This window comes from Lygodium microphyllum, chromosome 28 (genome assembly GCF_053477565.2).
Source record: "Lygodium microphyllum isolate KBCC chromosome 28, Lygodium_microphyllum_v1.1.10, whole genome shotgun sequence".
In the NCBI taxonomy this organism is placed as follows: Eukaryota; Viridiplantae; Streptophyta; class Polypodiopsida; order Schizaeales; family Lygodiaceae; genus Lygodium; species Lygodium microphyllum.
In genome coordinates, this window is record NC_141162.1 from 68,197,785 (window position 1) to 68,224,119 (window position 26,335).

Consider the following 26,335-nt stretch of genomic DNA (forward strand, 5'->3'; position numbering starts at 1 on the left):
TCTCTCTCTCTCTCTCTCTCTCTCTCTCTCTCTCTCTCTCTCTCTCTCTCTCTCTCTCTCTCTCTCTCTCTCTCTCTCTCTGTGTGTGTGTGTGTGTGTGTGTGTGTGTTCTGCTACATCAGACCATCAGGTCCTCAAATAAAGTGACGAAAGACTATGAGGACAAACCTCTCTCTCTCTCTCTCTCTCTCTCTCTCTCTTTTTCGTAAAAGGTAATTATATTAATTACGAAAAAAAAGTACAAGTTTACATGATTACAAGAGAGACGATGGTTCTAAGCCATCGTGTGGAATCTCTCTCACTCTCTCTCACTCAAACAAGATTACTTGATTACAAGATAGTTGATGACACTAAGCCATCGGGTGAAGAAATGCTCTCACTCTCTCTCTCTCTCTTTCTGATTACAAGAGGCACGAATGCCCTAAACCACTCTCTCTCTGTCTCTTTCAGATTACAGGAGGCACAGGAGGACAGGCCACGTGGCATGTGACTTATGGCGAAAGCAAATGCCTCGCACAGTCCACGTGGCTAGCTTGAGATATCTTCAAAAAAGGGAGTCAGGAACGAGGCGCCTGTTGCCTCGATTTCACCTTTTCCGCAAGAGTATTCAAGACGCCCTCATCCAGGAAATCAGCCAATACTGCAAACGAATTCGGGCGCCCTGCTTTAGAGGTAGAAGGGAGATCCACTGGCTTGGGAGTGGGGCGGGGATAATGCCGATCCCAAGGCGTAATCACATTACCTTTGGCATCAAACGCCAGCTGAGCAGGAGGGCCTTTGGGGCCGTCGGTAAAGGCTTTCCTTGGGGACTGATTACGGGGGGCAGATGGGGCCGTGGTACGCGCAGCCTGCTGTGAAGTGACCATTTCTTTTCTGCGCGTATACGTGCGCATGGAGTCCTGGGCAGCAAAAGGGCCCGGATCCGCCAGGCCTGCATCCAACTTTTTACCTTTTTTTGGACGTGCGTCAATCCAGTCAGCACGACGGGAATCCAAACCCAGGACCTGTTGTTTGCCTTTATCCATGACAGGAGGTGACGGAAGGGCTTCCTGGTGCGGGGCGTCAAGCACCATGTCATCCTTGGGCCGCACCACCTGCGCATCCTCCGAAGACGGTTGCCTTTCAGGGCATTCAGCCATGAAATGCCCCAGTTTACCACATGAGAAGCAGTGTCCCGCAAAGTTGCCCCATTTCAATCGAAAATGCAGAGGGTGCATGCCTGAACAATTGAGGCGAAGCCACGCGGGCCTTTTCCTGGCCGTGTCCCATAACATGCATAAACGGTTGCGGTTCATTGCCCTGAGGCTTGGGGGAACCAGCACTGTTCCCACAACTGCCATCGCATCCTTCAACATGGGCCAATAAACCACCGGGCAATTTTCCACTTCCACCCACACCGGACATTCTCGTTGAAGCAGACTCTGGAAGTCAGCCATGGGGCGCCAGGGCACCACATGGACCAAGCGGCGATCAAAGAATAGTGGCAACTTGGACAGGAGCTCAGCTCGATGCATTTCCGATTTCAGCAACACCTCATAAAAGCCTCGAGGACCAAGGAAGATCTCCTCAACACACTCCCCTTGCAATAAATGGTGCAGCCATTGGCGAATATGCGACAGCACTGGGATCCTGCCAGTGAAGAAAAGTATAACCGCACGATCATAAAATACCGAGAAGGATCGCAAGACTGATTTGGGGTCCACCGTAGCTTCCAACACATCATCCGTTCCTGCTTCAGAAAAAGATTCATTATTGTGCTGGACATAATCGCCAAGCAGAGTATTGGCGAAGTCGAGCAAATGCTCCCAGTCAATTTCCTGCGAATCCACAGGATCAGAGGCCACTTGCGCATAGGAACGTTCCTGAGGACCCATTGGCTCATCAGGAGTATGTTTGGAGCGTTTGCTAGCAGGCGGCAGTTCAGCACCCGGTAATTCAGAACCCGGAGGCAGCTCCTCCATGCATGGCACCATATCCTCTGGCTCTTCTGCATCGGAATCAGGGCCAAGGGCTGCCACCGTCCGGTCAAGAAAATCCATATCAAGGCCAGCCATACTGCTGTCTTCTCGCTTGCACGCTCTCTTGCTCTCTCGCTCTCGTCCTTTTCTGTACAGCGACGCTGTCCAAGGGCGGGTTCCACAAACACAGGCGATGAAATTTGAGCGTTACCTGTCAGCCTCAGTCGCGGCCTGTCCCACGAACGCGTGTGGCAGGGCGGAATTCCAACAGAGCAGGGGCCTGAGGGTGGAACAGAGGGCTGGCAGTTGACGGCAGCGGGGGATAGTCGAGGGGGCAGGGCAGGAGCCTCGGCCGCAGAAACCCTAATACGCAGGGCAGACGGACAAAACGCAGGTACAGAGCCCGCAGCTCAGGCTGGCGATGGCAGGACGAGGAAAACGAGGGACCTACAGGCCGCCAGGTGAGGGGCTCAGCCGCAGGCGACAGGCCTGCAGGCGACAACTGCGTCAAAGGAAGCGACGGGCTGCAGAGGTAGGTGACGGGCCGGGCGGGCACGGGCGTCGACAGCTGATGCTGCGCTGCCACAAGACGGCGCCCGCGTGCAGAAGGGCGCTCACAGGCTGGCAGACAGCGACGCGACAGGCGCGTCAGGGCGTCGTTCGAGGGCGCAGGGGCAGGACGCGGACCGCCGCCATCGCATCCTCCTCTCTCTCTCTCTCTCTCTCTCTCTCTCTCTCTCTCTCTCTCTCTCTCTCTCTCTCTCTCTCTCTCTCTCTCTCTCTCTCTCTCGCCTCTCCCTCTCTCTCAACCTCCTCTCTCTCTCTCTCTCTCTCTCTCTCTCTCTCTCTCTCGTAAAGGGTAATCCTATTAATTACCCGAAACATGAAATACAAGTGATGGAATGCATTCATTTTTTATTCTCTTTCTGGAGTGCGCAGTCCATAGCCCGTCTGAGAGGTCTTCTTCGTTGGCAGTTTAGCATCATCCAATATGCAAGCATCCTTCCCAAGGATGATTTGCTTTCTTGGCATGTTGCAGCTTCTTTAGTTTCTTTGTCAATCATATGGTTCAAATGTGACTCTTGTAGTTCACATTTCTAGTAATTAATACAACTACCCTTTACACAAAAATGAGAGAGTTGCAAGTACAAGACAAAAGCTGAAAGAGATAGATTGATGTGATGTGTGATATGGAAGTACAAATGATAGAGCCTCTATACACAGGCTAAGGTATACACCCAACCCTTTGATTGTGACTAAATTCTTTGTGGTATAGAGGGTGCTCACCCCTATACATACACAATAACACATAACACACTAAGGTGTGCTCAAACACGGAGGTATTTTATAACTAACACTCATAAAAGAGGACCATAAGCAGGCATGCCATGGTCTCTTACATCGAGATGCTCCTTCAGACCTCCCTCATACAGTGAATCATCCTCTGGTTTGGAGTTGGCAGAGGCCCTATTGCTTGTTCGAGATATGAGGGGACTGAAGACTCAAAGGCACTGCATTAGGGTTCTCCCAAGGCTAAGTAGGTTTGGAGGAGATCCCTCAGATCAGTATCCATGACACTCATGGAAAACTTATTGTAAACTAGGAAAGTAGCATGGGTCATGGACAAGGGATCCACCTTGGATACTAGGACTCTCAAGGAAGCATAGCCTACCAGATATCATTGGTACATTGAGACAGCACAATACAGTGAGGCTATAGAGCAGCACATACCTCTACTTCCGAGAAACTTTGCATCTGGACAGGAGAGTCTGACCACATAGCAGGAGACAAGAAACCTTTCTATGCACCTCAAAGACTGGCATATTCTTCCATGTAAGGTTTTCTCACATGACTTAGTATTGCAGCCCACTGGACTGGTTATTTCATTAGCATAATAGTTGACTTTCCTTTGACCAGAAAGCCAAGGAGATGCCTTTCCCTTGCTGTCCATCACCCATCTTTTGGTGATTTTGTAATTGTCTTTTACCTTAGTGATAATCATAACTAAGGTGCCTAAAATAGAAACTCCCCTTTTTGGAGAAGAAGAATGATTCCCTCACAGATTTTTCTTTGTAACTATAAATGATCAGATATTTATAACTTAATCAACCTCCTTACTTGTTGTTCATGTAGCCAAGATGCTGCATCATTGAATCCTCAAGAGAATGAAGCTGCAGTTTGGAAGTTCATCAAAGTACAAATTTGTTAGTTAGCATGGTTTCATCTCATACTTTGAAACTGCAATAGGTACAAAAGAGCTTCTACATTATCATCATTGGGAAGAGTCAAAGCCAACTAAATAAAACAAGAGAGCTAAATTATGCAAAGGGATGCAGTCAAAAGCAACCATATTACCATAATTATGTGCCACCTTCAAGTCTCACGTAATTAAATCACATAATTGTCATACGACATGTATTTTATTACTCCTTCCAACTAATTAGTTGAACCTTATGATGCTTTAGTAAGAGCATACTATGTAAGTAGAACTATCAACCACAGCCCAGTCAATTTCTTTGTTCATGCTTTAGGACCAGCATTCACAATATGATGGATCATGCAAAAGCACCAAACTCGAACTAGAAGTATCCAATTACATGAAGCTAGAATACATGGTCAGTCCTTCAGGTGCTATGTCAGCCAAGTTACTATTATGCCATTTGGTCACAAGGGGAGAGACCCCAGCTTACATGCAAAAACAGACACCACAAAACCTAATATCCATCCCATCTTTCAGACCATATAGAACTAAGACTAGTCATAGGAACTTAGAAGAGGGTTGAGAGGGACCTGTAAAGTAAGCCTTGTATTTTCTTTTTGAAGTTTCCGTATATCACTATTATTCATCTCCTTATCCTCATTATACTCTGAAGGTTTTTCTTTTGCTTGGTCAACTTCTAGCTGTTTCCTTAGGCTCTCCACTTCGATCCTCAATCTCTTGATTGTTCTTTTTAAGACATCAGGTTCTGGATTCTCCTCATGAGTTAATGGCAAGGGATAATGTATTCTGTCAAGTATAAGGACCCATTCTGTTGAGCTGAATTAATAGTCAAAAAGGTAAAGAAACCACATATCCATTTTCCCAGGCTTATACTGCAGGTTGATTTAAATTTACTACTAAAAATGCATCCTGGAATTTATTTTCAAAAACACCGAACTCATATCCATGCAAATGGTTTAAGAAGTAATAAGTAAATTCCTGGCTTCACTTAGTCACTTTGGAAGGTGCCGTATGCTTGTTTGTCCTATATTCTTTTTTGTATATTGCTAAATTCTGAACTTCACTTTATTCAAATTTCCTGAATTCCTTTCCAGAGAACTTCTAGTGGCTCCTCAAAATACGAAATCCCCCTACAATGCTTGGCAAAGCATGATTCAATTCCCTCAACTTCTTTCTCCCTTGTCTAATCACTGTAGGGATTTCCCTTTGCATACCCTAAAGCACTTAAACAGGATGTCCCTTCCCTGACACATGACTGTTGCCAGAAGTTCTTATGGATTTTTATTTTTAGCCCTTTTGAGTCAGGTGCAAGGCCCAACAATGGTATTGCACCTGCTTCTGCACCTCACAAAGGGAGTTAGTACCAACTTACAAACTCCCATCAGTCTCAAAGAAACATTGGGATACCAATCATTATATTTGATATTGACTTCACTAAGCAACTATACAGTTGAGACTGCAGTCTAATAGCCCTGTTTGAAGCATGACCTACAACCTCTCATCAGTCATAAGGAATATTGTGACACTTATCATTAAACTCAATATTGACTACCCAAAAAACTACACTTCAGCTATTCCAGCAAGACTACTAAAACCTCTCACATATCTAATCTGCCATGGTGAGCTACGAAATTTCTAGTCTTATACCCTAAAATTAATCTTTTGGGCTTAGGAGCTTTCTACTGGCAGGTAGTCAGCCAGGGCCATCACTTTCTGTATGAGGCCGGGATGCAAGACACGATATTCATCATTGAGGCAGGGTCGTGCGCAGTGGTCGGTTTGGAGGCTCTACCCATCCGCCAGGTACTGGAGCCCACTGTATACCGCTCTGAGGTATGGGAGATCATAGGGAGTCTTACTGGATGGCATATCTAGAAGGCGCGGTGTCAGGAGACTTTTAGCGGAGAGAGACTTTCAGCACAGGCAACCTTAGCAGAGCTCTGGACCTCCATCATCCACTCCCTCCACGGCCATTGGGATCAGGTGCAAGGCGAGTCTAGGGCTCGTCAAGAGCTCCATTGTCATTTCATGCATACCTAGGGCGGCCAGGACCTGTTTTTCGTGATGCAGGCAGGCAGCCCCAGATGGCGATACACCCCGCCTCCATGGCTTCTTGCCCCCATCCCCCCCTAGACCGCCTTGAGAGGCTTGTACACATGATGTATTTGTGTTTCTGCATCAGCTCCAGCTAGTCTGTTGAGCATGAGCACTCTGTTGTAATCAGTTTTTTTGAGTAATATAACCAGCCACATTTTATTTGCAAAAAAAACATAAAATCGTTTGGGCTTATCCTAGAATGAATTTTCAGTATAGAACCGCAAGCTAGGAAGTGGGTGTGCAGATATCAAACCACTGTTCATTCAGGATGCAGTTTTCCGTAAAGAGTTGGCAAAGCAGTATCAGCAGATGTTGCAATACAACCAGTGCTGCCTCAAGGTCCATTTTCCGATCTTTGTGTACATGCACACATTGTAGGATAACTATTGGATTTGCAGATATCAAAACACTATTCATTCAGGGTTTGCCATGGCCAAGCTATACCAATTTGCCCCTTTCAAACGTCCTATGCTTCCTCACTCCTCCATCATGTGACCAATCTTATCTGCTCAAGCAAAAAAGAATTTGAGTCCTTTCACTCACCGCACTGACTTTGGCACTTGATGTGCCCTTGCCGTGACTCTCAAGATTGTACTCTCCACCCTAGCCAAGTTGCATGTGCCACTTTCATTCAAAGTCATGTTTGGTTTAATTGGCCCAGTATGTACGATGGCCAGCTATTTAGAGGAGCTTTGTTCTAGGGCCCCTAGGACTCTTATCTAAGTCAATAGTTGTGCCAATGGGCATTTGCCACTAAGACACAAGAGGAATTGTGGTTAAATTGGTAGATGCCAATCAAATTAAGCTGCCACAGGTTTCTCAAAGAGGTATGTTACCATTGTCATTTCCTAAAGTAAAAATTGAGACGAAGAATACATCTGATTGCATAGATCAAGCCCAAAAGAACAAATCACTGCAATTTCCAGAGAAGTTAATAAACATATCGGCAACTACTGGATGCATATGGACTGCCAGATGCAGTCATGCCATAGATTTATTGGACAAATCTACTGCAGACTCCAGAGACTCCAAGCTTTAGATAGAGATTGTCCATACTTTGTGTAGGAGATAAGAGAGGATACATGGAAGTTCAGAGACTATAAGGAGGAGAGATTAATTCGGGCCTTGTAATTGACTTCCCTTGTATATTTTTTGGTATGGTTCCCCCATATAGCTGCTTAGTACTCTCTATTGATACTGTCCCAAGGGGATTTTTTAATAAAATTTTCCTCTTCTCTAGATGAGCTTCACAAAGGACGATTCACATTCCTAACCATATAATCTCAAAACTTTTTCCAGGACCAAATAAAATGAAGGTGGAGAGCTCACAGGTTAGGAAGTTCATTCGGATGTCCATGTTTGTTACACAGGCAAAAACTCATCATAATGCTAGAAACTTTAGTCAATTATTGCAATAAAACTAGAGAGAGAAGGAACTGATTATGTTACTTTGTTTGGAAAAAGGTTTTCATCACTTGTTTTCCAACATCATATAGCCTCACTAAAAGAAGGTAGATGATTGGATTTACCTATCAAATTCTCCAATATAGGTCAAGATCAGGTATCGTTTGTTGTTGTTATGTGACATTAATATCCGATCCATATTTCGTGTCTTCCTGTTCAGGTGGAGCATTAAATTGCATCAGAAGTCATTGACATGCAAAGGAAACTTCTTCCAATGTCACAGGCTCCTGCATATAGTCCATAAGCTAACAAGAAGCACTGTACCTGGATCTTAATGTTTCAAGGTCATGGTAAGTGAGTAAATCCACAAAAACGCTGTCGGAGTCCTGCCGGATAGCAGAATATAGCATTTTCAAAAAGACAGGAAATTTTTTGTAATTTCCTGTTCTTTGAGTCATAGCTTCAATATCTACATCAAAGAGAGAAACTATTCAGAATACTAAGCATCAAGTTGCAGCAGAATTCTTTTTAATGACACCAAAGAAATTCCAATAGAAAACTTTTAAATACTTTTGAAAAAGAAGTTGATAAACAAATTATCCATGATTTTCCAAAGGAACCGGGTTTTCGGCATAAGATCAGGATTCACGAAGAATCTCTTGACTACTTGTTCCAATGGGAACAGCTGTACTGAAGCTTCTAGGATCATTGATGAAATAAGATCTTTCTCAGTCATCATTTATGAAACTTCATAGATCTCCAAGCATGTCAATGACAACGCATACCAGAAAAGACTCAAATTTTCTTTAAGAAATACACATTTCATCACAATCCCAATCGTGTGCATTGTTGAAGAAAGGTGACAAAAGTAAAAATCAAAACAGAAACAAGAATAGTTGAACAAAAACCACAAAACAATCATGTTAGTACTTAATATTTGATTTAAAGATACATGTTTATAAGAAAACTCTACAGCTTCATCTCCAAATTACTAAAGAAATATATCTGAAATCAATCAGTTGTCCTTAGGTCCCTATCTCCAATTGTCGACTTTGGAAGTCACCTAGAGAGTGAGTTGCAGCGAGGCTGTGGAGTAGAAGCATAGTTTTACTTCCAGGACCCTTATCTCTACATGGACTGAGACCATTTGCAAAGCTGAGAGCTGTCACAGATGTGACTGAGATTGCATGAGCAAGAGGCAAGAGACGTCTATAGTTAGGAGTTTGGCACCTTCTTCCATCTAGGGATCCCCCACATGGCTTGGCATAACAGGCAAGAGGTTTATAGTTATGAGTTTGGTACTTTCTTCCATCTAGCGATTCCCCACATGGCTTGGCATTACATAACCCCAGACTGATTCTCTTACTACTGTTTTGGATATCTTCCCCCCAACTGGGGAGTTATGGAATGTCCCTCTAATTCAGGTGTTATTCAGTACATTTTTCTCTCTTTTTTTCAGAGAAAAGAAAATTCTACTAATAAATCCAGGGACAATGTACCACAAGGCAAAATACGGTATACAAACAGCTCTGAACCAGACTGCCTAAAACAAAAAAATATACAACAAAGGGGAAAGTTTATTTTCTTAGGTCACATAGTTACCATCTAACTCTTATGACCCAAACTTATACTCTATATTCTACTCTATGTTGATGATCTATTGATCATGGGCTCAAATTCTGTCACCATAGCAGATATAAAGGCCAAATTTTACTTCACATTTGAAATGACTGACCTCAGTCAGCTATCTTATTTTTTGGGTGTGGAGATTGTCTGTCATGGGATGGGATTTTTGTATTTCAGCAGAAATATGCCCGTCAGTAAGTGGATTAGTACTGCACAAATCAGACACAGCCCATAGCCACAAACGTAAACCCACCATGAAGCTTACTAAGCATCCTCATGCATGGCCTGTAGATCAACATACCTATTGTTCTGCAGCAGAAAAGCCCTTGTGGTTTATTCATACTAGGCTAGACTTCAGCTTATTCAATTTCATTGCACAGTCAATATTTCAATGCACCGAAACTTTCACATTAGATTGAATGTTTGCATGTGTTGAGATATGTTAAGTGTACTTTTTCTTTTGGCTTACATTTTGATGAAGGTTTGATTTTGCAAGGGTATACTAACTGTAATTGGGCAAGAGATCCTAACACCCGACATTCCCATGGTGGCTGCATTCTCTCTTTGGACACATCTTCCATTGTTTGGTCAAGCTGTAAACAAGAGATGATTGCCACCTCCATTGCCAAGGCTGAGTATTGGGCTCTCTACAATGACAATATTGAGGCCATCTGTCTAAGAAGCTTGTTGGGAAAGCTACAATGTCCATGCACCATATAGACTATGATCTACTGTGACAACTAGAGTGTGATTGCACTAGCCGGTAACCCCATCATCAGTCTGAAGATGAATCATGTCAGCGTACACTATCATTTCACCAAAGAGTGCCTTCGTACAATCATCAAACAATTTTGCTGATATTTTGACCAAACCGATTGACCACCCAAGCCTATAGTATCTTTATCCACAGATCAGCATAGGTGTTCCCTCCCCTTTGACATCAACATGACATCGCTCTCTCTTCCACAAGCCAAAGGTGAGAGAAGACAGCTTCTCTTAGTGCTTACAGGATTTTGATCACTATTCTATGAATAACATTTGTACTTTGTATCATCATCCACTTTCATCTTGATAAGATAATTGTAAAAGGGCGCTTGGGCAAGTGAATAATATCCCTATGAGGTCACTGTCCAAGTGGCATTGTAGCACAGCATTCTCTTTAAGCATGAAACTTAGCATTACCCCTAACATAAAATCATAGATTGGCATTGTTTTTGTGAACAAAATGCTTTGGATGAGGGGAAAACCTATCTTTTGGCCAAGCATGAAAATCACTATATGGTAGTCTCTATGGCACCACCTCCTCTGGCAGCAATAGCACATATCTCTATACACTTTCCTCCTTACAGACAACCTAATGGGTGATTGGGATAGTCTTTCTGTTTTGTGATGTTGGAGCCAACCGTCCCTATTTTCCCCATGAATACCAATTCACCTTTTTTTTAAAAGAAGAAAATAAAATAAAAGAAAGATAATTCATAGTGGTCTCGTCACCTTTTGCAAGTCCTATAGGCCATTGCCCAGCAAACAAAAACCATTTGTCTGATGCCTTGGTTGTTGAGCTAAAAATGCATTACAAACTAATTAGCTCTTTAAAACAACCCCAAAACATGTAAGCTACCAAAAGTTTCATTAAACAGTGCACACAGTCCTAGAGAGTTTCTACATTCCATATACAAAACCTTAATTTGGGTGGATCCTTCTACATCTATAAATAGACAAGTTGCCCACCATTCAACCTATCTTTGTTTTGCAGGTCACATCAGTCCTTCACCCTCTTTGCTATTGTTGGTGCCATATTTCCAGCCTGCAGCCCATCACCATCTATCCTCCAACCATCGTCGACTGTAGCCCATCCACCGAGCACATGTCCACTACTGCTGACAACTGTTTCCAACTGCTAGCAACTACATTTACTTTCCCAGACAGCTGTGTTAACTGCTTCAGCTGGCCACCCTGTTGATCAGCCTTATAACCCACATCAGCCAGCTCGTGTTTTGTGTAGTGCAGGCATGTATAACATCCAACACACCTTCCTCAGCTGGTGCCCTACTGTTTACAGCCTTAATGATCAGTTTCCAGCCTTATTCATGTGGTACACTGCTGCATTTACCAAATTTCAGCCTCCAGACTACTGCATTTTGGTGATGAGCTTACTGCCCTTCCACATTCAGCACTCTTTCAACTCTAACTAGTGGTTACAACACTCGAGATCCAAGAATCATGAGATTGGTAGCTTTGAGCAAAGCTTTTGAAACTCGAAAAGCAGAGATGGTGGCTAGTGTGATGCAAGGACAATTGTTCACAATGAAGGAACCAAAACCTAAGTTGGGCAATCGGAGACATTGTTAAAAGTAGTGCAATTTATGCTAAATTGGTGGTGTCATTTGGACCAGCCAAAATTAAAGCATTTAAACAACTTTCAAGTTCAAAGGGCTTAGCACATTAAATGTGAATGGCGAGTGGTCAATTAGTGGGCAAGGACAAGAGGGTAATTAATTTTCAGCTGATAATTAATTGCTGGAAATTGCCCTCAAAGCTTCTATTCAAAACTCTCTCTTTTTTTTTTTTTTTTTCGTAAATTCAAAACTCTCTCTCTCTCTCTCTCTCTCTCTCTCTCTCTCTCTCTCTCTCTTCATAATGAAGATTTATATTAATTACAAAAAAAGGGCCTGGGCCTTTGCTGCCAATGTCTCCAAAACTCCATCTTCAAAGTCTCCCAACACCGTGAAAGGATTGGGTTTCTCATGCTCGGTGTGCGAGGAAGAAGGTCCATCTAGAAAGTGGGAAGTAGAGCCTAGATACTTGTGATCCCAAGGTGTAATGACTCGACCCGCAGCATCAAATCTGAGTTGAGGTGGAGGATCGCAGGTGTATTGATGTGACTATTGCTATTTGGGGGGTTGCGGATCCTCAGAGGTAGTAGAAACTCGAACAGCAAGAGCATCTGAAGACTTGTCTCGACGACGTGAATATGTGCAAAGGGTGCCTTTGTGATGGGGAAGGATCAAGATGCATCATGGGTACTTGGGCCTCCTTCGCTTTACCTTTAGTCCATCGGTTCTGTCCATCCTTGTGTATCTAGAGCACATGGAGGGGCCAACTGCGTGACCTTAGACTGATCAAGTTGAACAATCTACTGCTCAGCATAGCGAGAGGGTGCACTTTGAACTTTTATCCATGGACTGATCTACCAAGGTACTTTTACAATCTGGGCACTCAACTGCAAAGTGACCTGACTGGGCACAAGAGAAGCAATGGCCAGCAAAAGTTCCCCGCTTGAGCCCAAACCAAAGAGGCCTCATACCACTGCAATTGAAGCGCAGCCACTTAGGCCTCATTCTGGCTGTGTCCCATAACATGCATAAACAATTTCTATTGGTTGCATTTAGGCTGGGGGGCACCAACACACGGCCCACTACGACCATAGCATCCTTTAAAAGGCGCCAGTAAACTGCCGAGCAGTGTTCAACTTCCACCCACACCGGACAAGCCTGCTTGAGCAAACATTGGAAGTCTACCGTGGGATGCCTAGAAACAATGTGCACCAACTATTTCTCAAAGAAGAGGGGCTGCTGGCAAGAAGGAAATCTCGTGCCAAAGGAGAACAGAGGACAACCTCATAGAAACCACACGTACCAGCAAAGACCTCCACATAATCAGCCTCAAAAAGAGATGTCAGCCACCACCAATGGATCCGGGTGAGGACAAGTATCCATCTGGTGAAGAAAAGAATGACATCTTACTCATGGAAGGCAAAACAAGAGCGTAGAACCTCCTGAGTATTCACTTGTGTGTCCAAAATCTCTTCCTCCTCACAAATAAGAACGGCTCAATGATTGTGCTCAACATACTCCTCCAGAAGAGAATAATTGAACTCCAAAAGCTATTTCCAGTTTGGCTATTGGGAGTCCTGCAAAGGTGAAGCCACCGGAGCGTAAGAACCCTCTGGAGAATCGCCCGCATCTTTCTTTTTTTTTTTCGTAATGGATGTTATATTTCTAAAGTACTAAACAACAAAAGAGTTACAAAAGTCATGGCAAAGACGCACAGGAAATTGCCATATGCCAGGGAAGTAAGTCCCCCCGAGGGAGTAAGTCAGAGTGCCGAATGAGATCTATCTGCCAATGCAAGAGACCTTTAAGCCTCGCAATATGTCCCTGAACATTAGAGGCTGAATCAAAAAGAAAAGCATTCCGAATGGTCCAATTGTGCCAACATCCCCAGTATCTAAGAAAGTGAAACAAGATCTTCATATGCGACTGTGCCAGTGTGGGGTATTTGGGCCGTACAAAAACCCAATCAAAAGGGCTTAGCGAGAAACCAACCACTACTCGCCAAACCATTGACAAGAGTGACCAGATTTTCTTAGCGAGAGGGCAAGAAATAAATTGATGACCGGCCGATTCCACACTCATGATGCAAAAGAAACAATTGCCGTTGGAGATTCGACGCTTGGAAAGGGTTGAAGCAAGCGAAAGACCACCAATCATTACCCTCCAAAGAAAAACCTTGCATTTGTTGAAAGGTGTCTTGTTCAACCAGCCCTCCATCACAGTTGCCTTCCACCATAACTGAGATTTACGCAATCCCCATATAGTATTAGCTTTAGTAACCAGCCATTGATGATCTTTAATCAGAAGATGATACACTTGGTTAGCTGAGGCCTTTTCCAAATTCAGCCGAACCTGCAAGGTCCCAGTCCTACCAAGGACTCTCTCTCTCTCTCTCTCTCTCTCTCTCTCTCTCTCTCTCTCTCTCTCTCTCTCTCCATCAAGAAAATTGAATTAGATAGTGAATATTTACATCAGACCATCACGTCAACATTCTCTTTGTAACTCTTACTTTCTATTACAATAGACCATCAGGTCAGCATACTCTGTCTCTCTCACTCTCTGTGTAACTAATATATACATGAGGCCTGTACACTGTCAAAACAACTAGAACAACCTATTACATGAGCAGTACTAATAGATTAGACAGAAGGAACAACTGGAGTAGAGCGAACAATCACCAGCCAAGGAGCCGCAATATCCGGAAGAACCAGGTCCGCTCACATCAAAGAGGAGATTTTCCATAACACTATTTCACGCACACGGGCCACATGCCCATGGATGCACAATGCTGCATCAAAAATAAAGGCATTGCGAGTACGCCATATATGCCACAGGGCTGCCCATCTGAGGAAATGAAATAGGCAAGAACAATCTGAACTCAAAGAGGGCATAGAGAACATATTTCCCATAAGCCAGGAACGAACCGATAGGCGGTGCTAAGTCACGGAGAACCACTCTCTCTCTCTCTTTTTTTTCGTAAACCACTCTCTCTCTCTCTCTCTCTCTCTCTCTCTCTCTCTCTCTCTCTCTCTCTTCATGAAGAAAATTGAATTAGATAGTGAATATTTACATCCGACCATCAAGTCAACATTCTCTCTATAACTCTTACTTTCTATTACAATAGACCATCAGGTCAGCATACTCTGTCTCTCTCACTCTCTGTGTAACTAATATATAAATGAGGCCTGCAAGCTCTCAAAACAACCAGAACAACCTATTACATGAACAGTACTAATAGATCAGACAGAAGGAACAACTGGAGTAGAGCAAACAATCGCCAGCTAAGGAGCTGCAATATCCGAAAGAACCAGGTCCGCTCACATCAAACATGAGATTTTCCATAACACTATTTCACACACACAGGCCACATGTCCATGGATGACCGATGCTGCATCAAAAATAAAGGCATTGCAAGTACTCCATATATGCCACAGGGCTGTCCATCTGAGGAAATGAAATAGGCAGGAACAATCTGAACTCAAAGAGGGCATAGAGGACATATTTCCCATAAGCCAGGAACGAACGGATAGGCGGTGCTGAGCCACCGAGAACCACACACAGGAAATGAAATTCCAAATCTGTCGCATCACAGGGCAAGAGACAAAGAGGTGAAGCAATGTCTCATCACACGTAGTGTAGAAAACACAACGCCCAGTAGAGATCTTTTGGGCACGGAGCACTTCATCCGTTGGAAGACCCCCAATGAGCAGCCGCCACATAAAAACTTTTCCCTGATACAGGACCTTAGACTTCCAAAGCTGGATAAATCTTTCCCGCCACTTCTTTTTACTGTCCCTACAATGCCATAACCTATTCACTTTCCCCATGACCCAATTCTTGGCTTCCACCATCTGATGATCTCTCTCTCTCTCAAACACTAACATGTTATGCTACAGTGACAGTTTAGTGACGGCTTGACTGACAAGATGTACTGACACGGATACCTGTCATGAGCAATGTGTTAGAGATCATAGCCTGACTGGAGGGCAGGCAGCTGCACAGTCGGACCAGCAGGGCAGCTGCACAGTCGGACTGTGCAGTCGGACTGCCACGTGGCAGTCCGACTTCCTGCAGCCCAGTCGGCTGCATTTAATGCAGCCGACTTATTCAGGCTGCGTCCTATTTTCTGGTGCCCCAGTTCGTGGCAGTTTTCGGCAATAAATACCCGACATTTCCAGCAGTCTGGCCACTCTTCTCTGTCGCAGATTACAGACCGGTGCCGTGCAGATTTCTGTCTCTGTTCACAGATTTGAGACAGCAGACAGTGCAGATTGCAGCAGACTTCGAGGTGGACAGCAGGTCGCATCGTCGAGGTGGAGACACGCAATCCAGCGCACTACGCCCGTGTATATCTTTGTATTCAGCATTCTATATACAGCAGATCTTCATCATCCACTGTCTCTTTCTCTCCCTTCTCTCTCTGTGTTCTCTCTCTCTCAGTCCTACGCTTCCGCACCGCTGCACTCTGACATGGTATCAGAGCAGTGTTTGAGGGCTGACTGAGCGCAGAATCAACCTGAAGTGGAGTTTCCATCGCGACACAAATTTGCGTTTTTTGCGTTTAAGGGCAGACAGGAGGGCTGCGCCTTGGAACAAGGCTAAAACGAGTGTGGGCGCACAGGAAAGGAGTACAGGTGGTGGATTTGCTGCTGTTTACTGCTGTTTGACGCGGAGGAAGTTTGAGTTTACAACCTAAAAGTGCAGGTTTTGCTTTTTCATCGCCTCCGGCAGGTGAAGAAGCTTCGGGACGCGGAAGAGCCTTAGCAGGCTGAGTTTACCCAGTCAGAGGGGGCTGCTTTTGCGTTTGAGAAGGCATTGCAGGTGAAGATGTCTACAGAGATGGACTTGGAGTTCCAGGCGATTATGGACCGGAAGGTGCCTGTCTTACCGGCTCTTCCTACAGATCAGAAGCTTGACGGCGACAACTACCGCATTTGGCGCGTTATGATGCTGGCCATCCTTGAGTCCTATGATTTGGCGGAGTTGGTACAGGAGGATATTGACCGGCTTTCGGTAAGAGATGAGTCCAAACTCTCTTCCGATGCTCGTGCGGAGTTAGCCAAGGCCCAGTCTCATTGGGACAAACTGAATGCCAGGATTCGATCCTTTCTCTTTCTATCATGCACTACAGCCGTGATCGCTCACATCGAGCACTTGACGGTGGCTCGTGAGATATGGCTGGAGCTTGATCAAATGTACAATCGGATGACCCTGATGAAGAGGGTTTCTTTGGAGGTACAGAGGCGGACCTTATCCGTCAATAAGTCTTCTTCGCTAAGGGAACACATTAACAAGCTAAGGCAGCTACAGATGCAAGTTCAAAATGCGGGGAAGCCGATTTCCTCCGAAGACATGGCGATCACACTATTGTCCCAGTTGCCGCCACGATTCAGTACATTTTACTCTGCCCTTATTGCTTCGGGGCGAGAGTCTACTCTTCGCTGGGAAGAGTTGGTTCCTATGGTCTTGGACTAAGAGGAACAGTTAAAGGGACAGAATGCTTCCAAGACGGAGGCGTTGACAGGTCAAGCCTCTCAAAAGAAGGGGAAGGACCAAAAGAAGAAGAAGGGGGATAACAAGTCCAAGAAGGACAAGGAGAAGGACAAGGACAAAGACTCCACATGTCATATTTGTGGAAAGACTGGCCATTGGAAGAAGGATTTCCCTGACAAAGACACGAAGAACACCAAGAAGAAGGATACCAAGGATTCTGGAGCGGTGGCTACACCCTCATCAGCTGCATTTCTACATCTAGTTGTCATTGAGGACGCTTCACCAAATGCTTCTGATGCTGCGATGACGGCTCCCCAAGCTCGAGAGTGGATTGTTGATAGTGGTGCCTCACGGCACATGACTCCTTCATCAGATGGTGTTGCCCAACTACGACCTTCGCGTGGGCAGGTTCTCATTGGCGACAGCTCTTCAGTTTCTGTTGCAGGTCGGGGTAAGATGCAGCTTATTCCGGATGGACGAGGTGGCACCCATACCTCAGAGGTTTTGCATGTACCAGGATTAGGGTACCATCTCCTTTCAATTCATAAGATTTGCTCCCTTGGTCTTTTGGTGGAGTTTGACAGTTCTACTGTGCGAGTCCTTGATCGTGGATTGAGGAAGGTTCTCTCATCCGGATATGAGAAGAACGGCATTTACAAACTGAAGTCTTCCACTGCCCTCTCTACTCTTCTTCTTACCTCACAGTCACAGTCTGAGCTATGGCATGCTCGGTTCGGTCACCTGAACTATGACTATCTTCGGAGGGCGTCACGTGGACAGCTTGTTCGAGGGTTGCCGGATATAGTGGTGAGCCAACAGCCATGTGTCTCCTGCATACGGGGGAAGCAGCATAGGGATGCCATTCCCCACACAGCTTCGCGGCGGTCTACTTCACCGATGGAGCTAGTATCTATGGATCTATGTGGCCCTATGAGGAATGAGTCCCTGCGTGGGAGCTCGTACTTCATGCTGATCGTGGATGACTATAGCAGGATGACATGGGCCTATTTTTTGGCACTAAAGTCAGAAGCTTTCTCGCACTTCAAGGATTGGCTTCTCTTTGAGGAGAACCGATCAGGCCGAAAGTTGAAGACCTTGCGATCCGACAAGGGCGGTGAATTTGTGTCTAATGAATTTGCTCGGTTTTGTGCAGATAGAGGAATTCACCACGAGTTTGCCAATACCAATACTCCTCAAGAAAATGGTATTCTAGAACGGAAGAACCGCAGTGTGATCGAAATGGCGCGCACCATGATGGAGCACCGACAGACCCCTCAGGTTCTGTGGGCTGAGGCTGTGGCTACTGCAGTCCACATCCTTAATCGATCCCCTACTTCGGCCGTGGAAGGGATGACTCCATTTGAGGCTTATTTTGGGACGAAGCCAGATGTTTCTTACTTTCGAGTCTTTGGGTGTGATGCTTATGTTCACATTCCCAAGGCTCACCGTGATAAATTTGAAGCGGCTTCCCGAAAACAGGCATTTGTTGGCTACAGCTCCCAATCCCAAGGCTACCGACTATATGATCCCGTCAAGCGGGATGTATATACTAGCCGTGATGTGCGGTTTGTGGAGGTTCCGGCTACGTCAACGGGTGAGGAGCATCCCGTTCTTGGAGGTCCAGGGGAGAGTTGGGCTCCTTCTACAGTTCCACTGGAGCCCGTGCCTTTTGATTATGATTCTGTTTCTGACACAAAGTCTACTGTTCCACCGGACCCTTCTGAGGCTTTACCCCCGGTGGACATTCCAGAGTCTTCTGCTGATGGAGAACGACGAGGGGAGGTTCGGCCTCCTCCTCGCTGGGCCCGTGACACACTCAGTGATTCAGGGATCGAGGGGGTTCCTGAGGAGTGGGGACCGCAGGATGGTCCGCGGCGGTCACGGAGGCACCAGGCGCATTCTTCGGAGCTTGTTTGCTCCAATTATTGTTTGATGTCCCGTGTTATGCAGGACCGAGAGCCCACCTCCGTGAAGGAGGCTTTAAAGTCCGCTCCATGGAAGAAAGCTATGGAAGCTGAGTTGGAGGCTATCGAGAGGAATGGCACTTGGTCACTTGTGCCACGCCCCTCGAAGAAGAAGGTGATTGGAGTCAAGTGGGTCTTCAAGACCAAATATCTCAGTGATGGTACTTTGGATAAGCACAAGGCTCGCCTTGTTGCTAAGGGTTTTGCCCAGCGCCCAGGGATTGACTGTCATGACACCTTTGCCCCCACAGCTCGTATGGCAACCATTAGAGCTGTTCTTGCTTTGGCTGGCCATAGGAGATGGCCTGTTTATCAGTTGGATGTGAAGTCGGCCTTCCTGAATGGTGATTTGAAGGAGGAGATCTACGTTGAGCAACCTCCTGGCTTTGGTTCTTCAGATGGGAAAGTCTACAGGTTGAAGAAGGCCCTGTATGGCCTCAAGCAGGCCCCGCGAGCTTGGAACGAGAAGATTGATTCGTTCCTCCAGTCTCAGTTGGGATATCGGCGGTCCAAGGCCGATCCGCAACTGTATGTTCACACTTCCGAGGATGGTTGTGTGCTGTTTGTATTATATGTTGATGATTTGATTGTCACAGGTGATGATGCACAACAGGTCCAGGAGACAAAGTCAGCTTTACATCGGACGTTCGAGATGACGGATTTGGGGCTACTCCATTTCTTTTTAGGCCATGAGATTTATCAGTCTCAGAGGGGGATCTTTCTCTCCCAACAGAGATATGTACAGGAGCTCTTGGTGTCTTTTGAGATGGAAGATTGTCGGGCCCTCTCTACTCCTATGGATCTGAACTGGAAGGCCACTTCCCATTCAGCTTCTCCTTTAGCGGATGCGTCCCGCTATCGACAGTTGATAGGGTCTTTGATTTGGCTACTCAACACCAGGGTTGATCTATGTTTTGCTGTTGGGCTCTTGGCAGGGTTCATGAGTGAACCTAAGACGGTGCATTGGCAGGCTGCTCAGAGGATACTTCGGTATCTGAGGGGGACGTCTGATTTGGGGATTCATTACCCCGCAGGGACAGATGGGTCAGATCTTATACTTGCAGGTTGGAGCGACTCGGATTGGGCCGGTGACGTGGACCACAGGCGGTCTACGACAGGTTACTGCTTTACTTTGGGTGCAGGTGTTATTTCATGGAGTAGCAAGAAGCAGCCCACGGTAGCCCTTTCGTCTACTGAGGCGGAGTATCGGGCCGCGTCTTCCACCACATGCGAGGTTGTGTGGCTTCGCAGATTGTTGGAGGAGCATGGGTGCCCCCAGACTCGTCCTCCATTGCTGCGATGTGACAATGAAAGTTGCATTGCCTTGGCAAGGAACCCTGTTTTTCATGCCTGGACGAAGCACATTGAGATTAAGTACCACTTCATCCGAGAAAAGCTTCTGGATGAGACCATCACTGTGGAGTATTGCAAGACGGAGGACAATCTTGCGGATTTGTTTACGAAGGCGCTTCATCAGGCTCTTCTTCGGCAACATTCCAGATCCCTCAAGCTTCTGCCCTGTCCAGGCTCTGAGAGGGGGTGTTAGAGATCATAGCCTGACTGGAGGGCAGGCAGCTGCACAGTCGGACCAGCAGGGCAGCTGCACAGTCGGACTGTGCAGTCGGACTGCCACGTGGCAGTCCGACTGCCTGCAGCCCAGTCGGCTGCATTTAGACTTATTCAGGCTGCGTCCTATTTTCTGGCGCCCCAGTTCGTGGCACTTTTCGGCTATAAATACCCGACGTTTCCAGCAGTCTGGCCACTCTTCTCTGTCGCAGATTACAAACCGGTGCCGTGCAGATTTCTGTCTCTGTTCACAGATTTGAGACAGCAGACAGTGCAGATTGCAGCAGACTTCGAGGTGGACAGCAAGTCGCATCGTCGAGGTGGAGACACGCAGTCCAGCGCACTGCGCCCGTGTATATCTTTGTATTCAGCATTCTATATACAGCAGATCTTCATCGTCCACTGTCTCTTTCTCTCCCTTCTCTCTCTGCGTTCTCTCTCTCTCAATCCTACGCTTCCGCACCGCTGCACTCTGACACAATGTACTGACTGATCGACAATGAGTCTATTCCCAGCACAACAGTGAGTCTATTCCCAGCAGGGGTTGCTCATCAATGAAACAAGCAAGGGGCTTGCTTGTTTGGCATTGAGTGGATATCTTAGATTGCTAGATGGCAGAGACTTCTAAAAGAGAAACTAGCGACATGAGATTGAACTTGACACACAACCGATTGGGCTGACCACAAGAGGCACTACATCAGAGGGGCAGTACATGCCTCCAACTAAAGATGAAATTTTTTTCTATAGACAAAATAGAAGGAGAGCTCGTGAAAATGCCACTCCCACAAGTGTCAAGTGATGGATAAAGATGCAAAGGCAAATTGCAACAAACGGTTTGGATGACATGAAAGCCCTCATAAGAGATGTGGTTGCAGCAATATGTATGCCAATGATTGACAAGGTGACAAGCGACATGAATGCAATGCATGAAACATGGTGAAAGGAATTAAATGCTAAAATGAATCCAAACGTGAAAGCATGTATGAAGGTGTGGGATAGCATGCAACAAAAAGTCATGAACAACATGGATAAAAAAACATATATGACAAATTGCAGGAGACATTCAAAAGGAAACTAAGTGCTGCTATAGATACAAACAAAAAATCATGCATTAATGACTGGGATGATGCAAAATACAAAGAAATCAAGGCTGACCTGCAAGTTGATATGACAGATAACTTGAACAAAGTAAGAGATGCCTAGAAAGTAGATATGGATGCATTGAAATCTGATACAAATACACACATAGCAGCCAAGGATATGGAGATTCCTGAGTTGAAAAGGCAATTAGAGGCATGTAAGAAAGAATTAGCAACACATAAGTCAATGATGAATGCACAAACAACAATGCCAATTGCACCAGAATTAAAGAAAGAGATTGAAAGTTTAAAAAAGGACATGCACACACGGGTGAATGTGGTAGAGGAAACTCAGAAGAAAGTAGAAAATGTCGAGCATACAATGAAAGAAAATGCACAATGGATTGAGGTAGTCAAAAGAAACAAAGGGATGCCTTAGAGCAAAGTAGAAATGATGAACACAACACTAGAAGTGGAAGCAAAAAGGAAACTCCATGCATTACATGTTCTTGTGGTAGGGTGGGTTGAAAAAGGAAACCCCCTAAAGGATGCTAAAACACTTTGCGCTAAGATGGATGCGAATGAGACACGCATTATGGATGCCTAGAGGGTGGGTGATCCAAGTGACAAAAGAGGTCGGATCCTCGTGCTGAAATTTGAGGACATGGATAATAAGAGGGCCTTCCTCTCAAAAAGAAAGTCTTTGAAAGGCGAAAAGGTTTATCTTGATGAGGATCTTACACCCGCACAGTTAGAGCATAGAAAGGCCAACACGCCAACGGTATTGGAGGCACGTAAAGAAGGCAAGTATATTGTGTATAGAGATGGTACACTAGTCATAGCAGAATGAGGGTCACAATGATGGTACGCGACCTATGAGACATTAAGGATGTCCCTTTGGAATTGTAATGGTTCAATGAGACTTGATGCAAGGTATTTTGAGAATACTTTCCATGGGATAGACATAGCTATGTATACAGAGACACATCAATGTATAAGTTCTAGATTCCCAGATATTGTGGGATACAAATGGGAGAGCGTTTACAGGCCTCGGCCTCATAGGCCAAGGGAAACCAGAGGGTCGGGTGGGGTGGCTATTCTTTATTATGAGAGCCTCCAAGACATGATTCATGTGGTGTCACGAGATGTGTAGGCTAGATATATGTGGGTAAGGCTAAGGATAGGGCACCCGAGGGATCTATGTGTTGCAGTATGTTACTTCCCACCTACCTATTCAACATTTTCCCCTAAGGAGAGATCACCATTTGAAGTACTACATGAGGACATTATGAGATATGCAAGCATTAGGGACATACTACTAATGGGAGACTTTAATGCTCGAACAGGAAGGGAGAAATCAGCCTTTTATGATACTGAATATGAGATGTTTAAGGAGTTGACAGGACATCTCAAGATAAGGAGATGACAGCATATGGATCCCATTTGCTAGCATTACGAAGTGCTCGTGGATTAGCTATATTCAATGGCTTATCAATATGGCCGAGAGCAGATGCTTTCACTTGTTGGAACAACAAAAAGGGAGCCAATATTGTGGACTATGTAATGGGCTCACCTGTGTTAATTCTAGAAATTAAGCATTTTGAGATATCTCACAAGCCAATCGGTCTAGCAGCTGACCATGCAATCCTAAAATTCACCCTAGCATGTGGTCAAATATAGGAAACATGCACACACGTACACACATTTCCGCACTATGAGTTTCTAGAGCAAACTTTGCATATCTATAGCGATGCAATATGAGATAGCTTAAGCCAGCTAGACCAGCAAGCATGAACCACTAGAGGATGTCACTAAATCTCTAGCGAAGGTTTTACATACAACAGCTACAAAGGCATTCCCATGTAAGATGGGCTCTACTGCGCCATGCAAATGCACTGTCCCTCAAAATACTTGGTATGATGATGAGTACAGACAGCCTACAAAGGGATATTATACTAGGGACATGCACACACAAGCATACACGGAATGTCTTCCTCACCTTGTGCGGAAAAAGAAGAGGGATTATCTAACCAAACTAGAGTCTGAGATGTATCAACTCTTTTTGAGCAAGGATAGCAAGAAGGCACGGAGGAAACTTCATGGTAGACAACCCCCTATTCAAATGACATCACCTACAGTATGGCATGCATATGCTAGTGCATTGTATGATGTTCCATCACAAGAGCAGATTCCCTGTCCATCAAACTCTAGGCCGACACAATGTGGATTCTTTACGAGAAAAATGGTGAGGTATGCCGTTTGGAGGTTAAAGAATGGGAGAGCACATGATCAAGATGGCTTGTGGCAGAACATTTCGCACAAGCATGTTATGCATTGGCCCCTATCTTGTCAAATATCTTCAATAGAGCTGTATGTGAGGGGTTTCTAGCAAGTTGGTGAGACTACACAATAGTGCCGATTTTTAAGAGCGGAGATCCATTGGTCGCTAACAACTACCGCACTATTATGATTGGCCATATGCTAGCGAAGATATATTGCCTCTATTGTGGAGCATGAGTTGAGTTGGTGGGTTGAAACAAAGGGGATACGGTCTGCAAGACAAGCTGGCTTCTACCAAGGATACAATACATTAGACCATATATTCACACAGAGGACCTTGATTGAGGAGGGACAATCACAAAGGTAAAAAACTAGTGTTGTTTCGTAGATTTCCGCAAAGCTTTTGATACGGTACCACCTGCGAGACTCATGCAGAGGTTGCGAATCATTGGGGTCCTAGAGGATATGCAGTGATGTATTTATACATTGTATGAGACAGTGATAGGTAGAGTATGAGTGCCTGGAGGCATAACAGAATCAGTGTCTAGCATGGTTGGTGTAAAGCAAGACTATCCGCTCTCTCCTTTGTTGTTTGGATTGTACATTGATGAGATTTCAGATTACATACAAAGATGGGGCGGTATGGGAGCCAGCTTGGGTAGGGTATTGATACCAATTTTGTTATATGCAGACGATATTGTGCTCATCTCCAATTCACCCGAGGGGCTACAACAGTGACATCTAGATGCATTGCATGGGTTTTGTGAAGAGAAAGGCCTCAAGGTTAATCTTGAAAAGATTAAAATCATGGTCTTTAACACCTCGACAGCTTGGGTAACACACTCAGAGCATCACTTTATGTATGACGGTCAATCTGTGAAAATGGTTAGGCAATATGTATACCCTGGGGTCACTTTCCAAGGGCCACAGTTTTTATAGAAGGAGACTTCAAAGGCTAGGCTTGCACGGGCATATATAGCTTTGGGCACTCTAGAGCAACAGTGTGCACACATACAATTCCAAGAGCCCTGTACCAGATTGTGGCTCTTTGACACTTTAGTTATTTCCACACTACTCTATGGAGCAGCAAAGGGAGATAGACAATGTCGGTATATGTACACATGAGCGCGTGGTTGAACTTGCATGGCATGAATTTAGACACATTGCCACCATTCCATTACAGTCTTGATTGTCCCACTTTGAGTCTCAGCCGTTCAGAGTTGAATAGAGTGATTAGAGCAGACATCACTAAAGTGGAGATAGAGAGGACTTGGTCCCAGTCCCCTTTTCCATTAGGCACAAAGATGTCACAATACCAATGTCACTTCTTGCAACTTTCCCATGATGATTTTTTAGTGATGCCAAGATATACGGATGCTCAAATTTCTCATGGGCTTCGAGTGTTATTGGACAGATTCGCACCTCATTACATCAGCTGATGATTGAGACAAGTTGATGGAGCCATGTTGCAGCAAATGACAGAATGTGTCAGCTTTGTGGATGGGAGGCAAAGATGGAGGAAAACTACGTTTGTAAATGCACTGTATATTATGATATCCGAGGCTGCTACCACTACATCTTTAAGGAGGGCTTTGGACCATTGAGACAAGTGATGGACTAAGATGCCTAGGCCTTTTCTTATTGGAGCTCCAACGGTGTAGAGCAGCATTGTTACAGGATAGGAGGCAACCCTAGTCACATCCACCCCTCCAGAGAGCAACTACAGACTTTTTCAGTATAGCTAACCCCCTGGCCACTGCTACCTTAGACACTACATCTCCTACTGACAAGGGCCATCAAGGGATATCATCAAGTGGCATCACAATAAACAAAGCTACGGTGTTATGCAGAGCACGACACCCTTGGGTACCTACTCAGCATCGTAGGCATGCTCATATGTGGCACATTCACATCACGATTGCTCATTATAAACGAAGATTACCACATCAAGTCAGTCGGGGTAGTTTGCAAAGTCTTAGTGGATTCCATACATTGAGAGGGAGATATTCTATACTCTTTTCAATTTCTCAATTTTCCATATTCTTCATTTTCCATTTCAATTTATCATGTAGACCTAGACATAATTCTATTTTCTTCTCTGATGAGAGATGATGATGCTAGTTGTATTAGTTATGGTCTCGTAGGCCATTCTGGCCTCTCTCTCTCTCTCTCTCTCTCTCTCTCTCTCTCTCTCTCTCTCTCTCTCTCTCTCACGTGAGCTAGACCTATTGTGAGGCAAGCACCTCTCTAGAGTGAAGCAAATCTATCGTGAGCAGGAATGTACCTAGCATGAGGCAAACCTGTCATTAGC

The 26,335-nt window shown here is 45.1% G+C and overlaps 1 protein-coding gene across 4 annotated transcripts in view; it reads right to left on the reverse strand.

Moving 5' to 3' along the window:
- Positions 1–26,335, reverse strand: part of LOC148011567 (uncharacterized) — a 216,135-nt gene that overhangs the window by 140,879 nt on the left and 48,921 nt on the right. For all 4 annotated transcript variants that reach the window (XM_087670066.1, XM_087670065.1, XM_087670067.1 and 1 more), the window contains exons 2-5: positions 8,005–8,149; positions 7,806–7,892; positions 4,749–4,965; positions 4,077–4,129 (exon numbers count right to left, since the gene is read on the reverse strand). In XM_087670066.1, the coding sequence (XP_087526192.1) occupies positions 4,077–4,129; positions 4,749–4,965; positions 7,806–7,892; positions 8,005–8,149 (502 nt within the window). The remainder of the gene's footprint in view (positions 1–4,076; positions 4,130–4,748; positions 4,966–7,805; positions 7,893–8,004; positions 8,150–26,335) is intronic.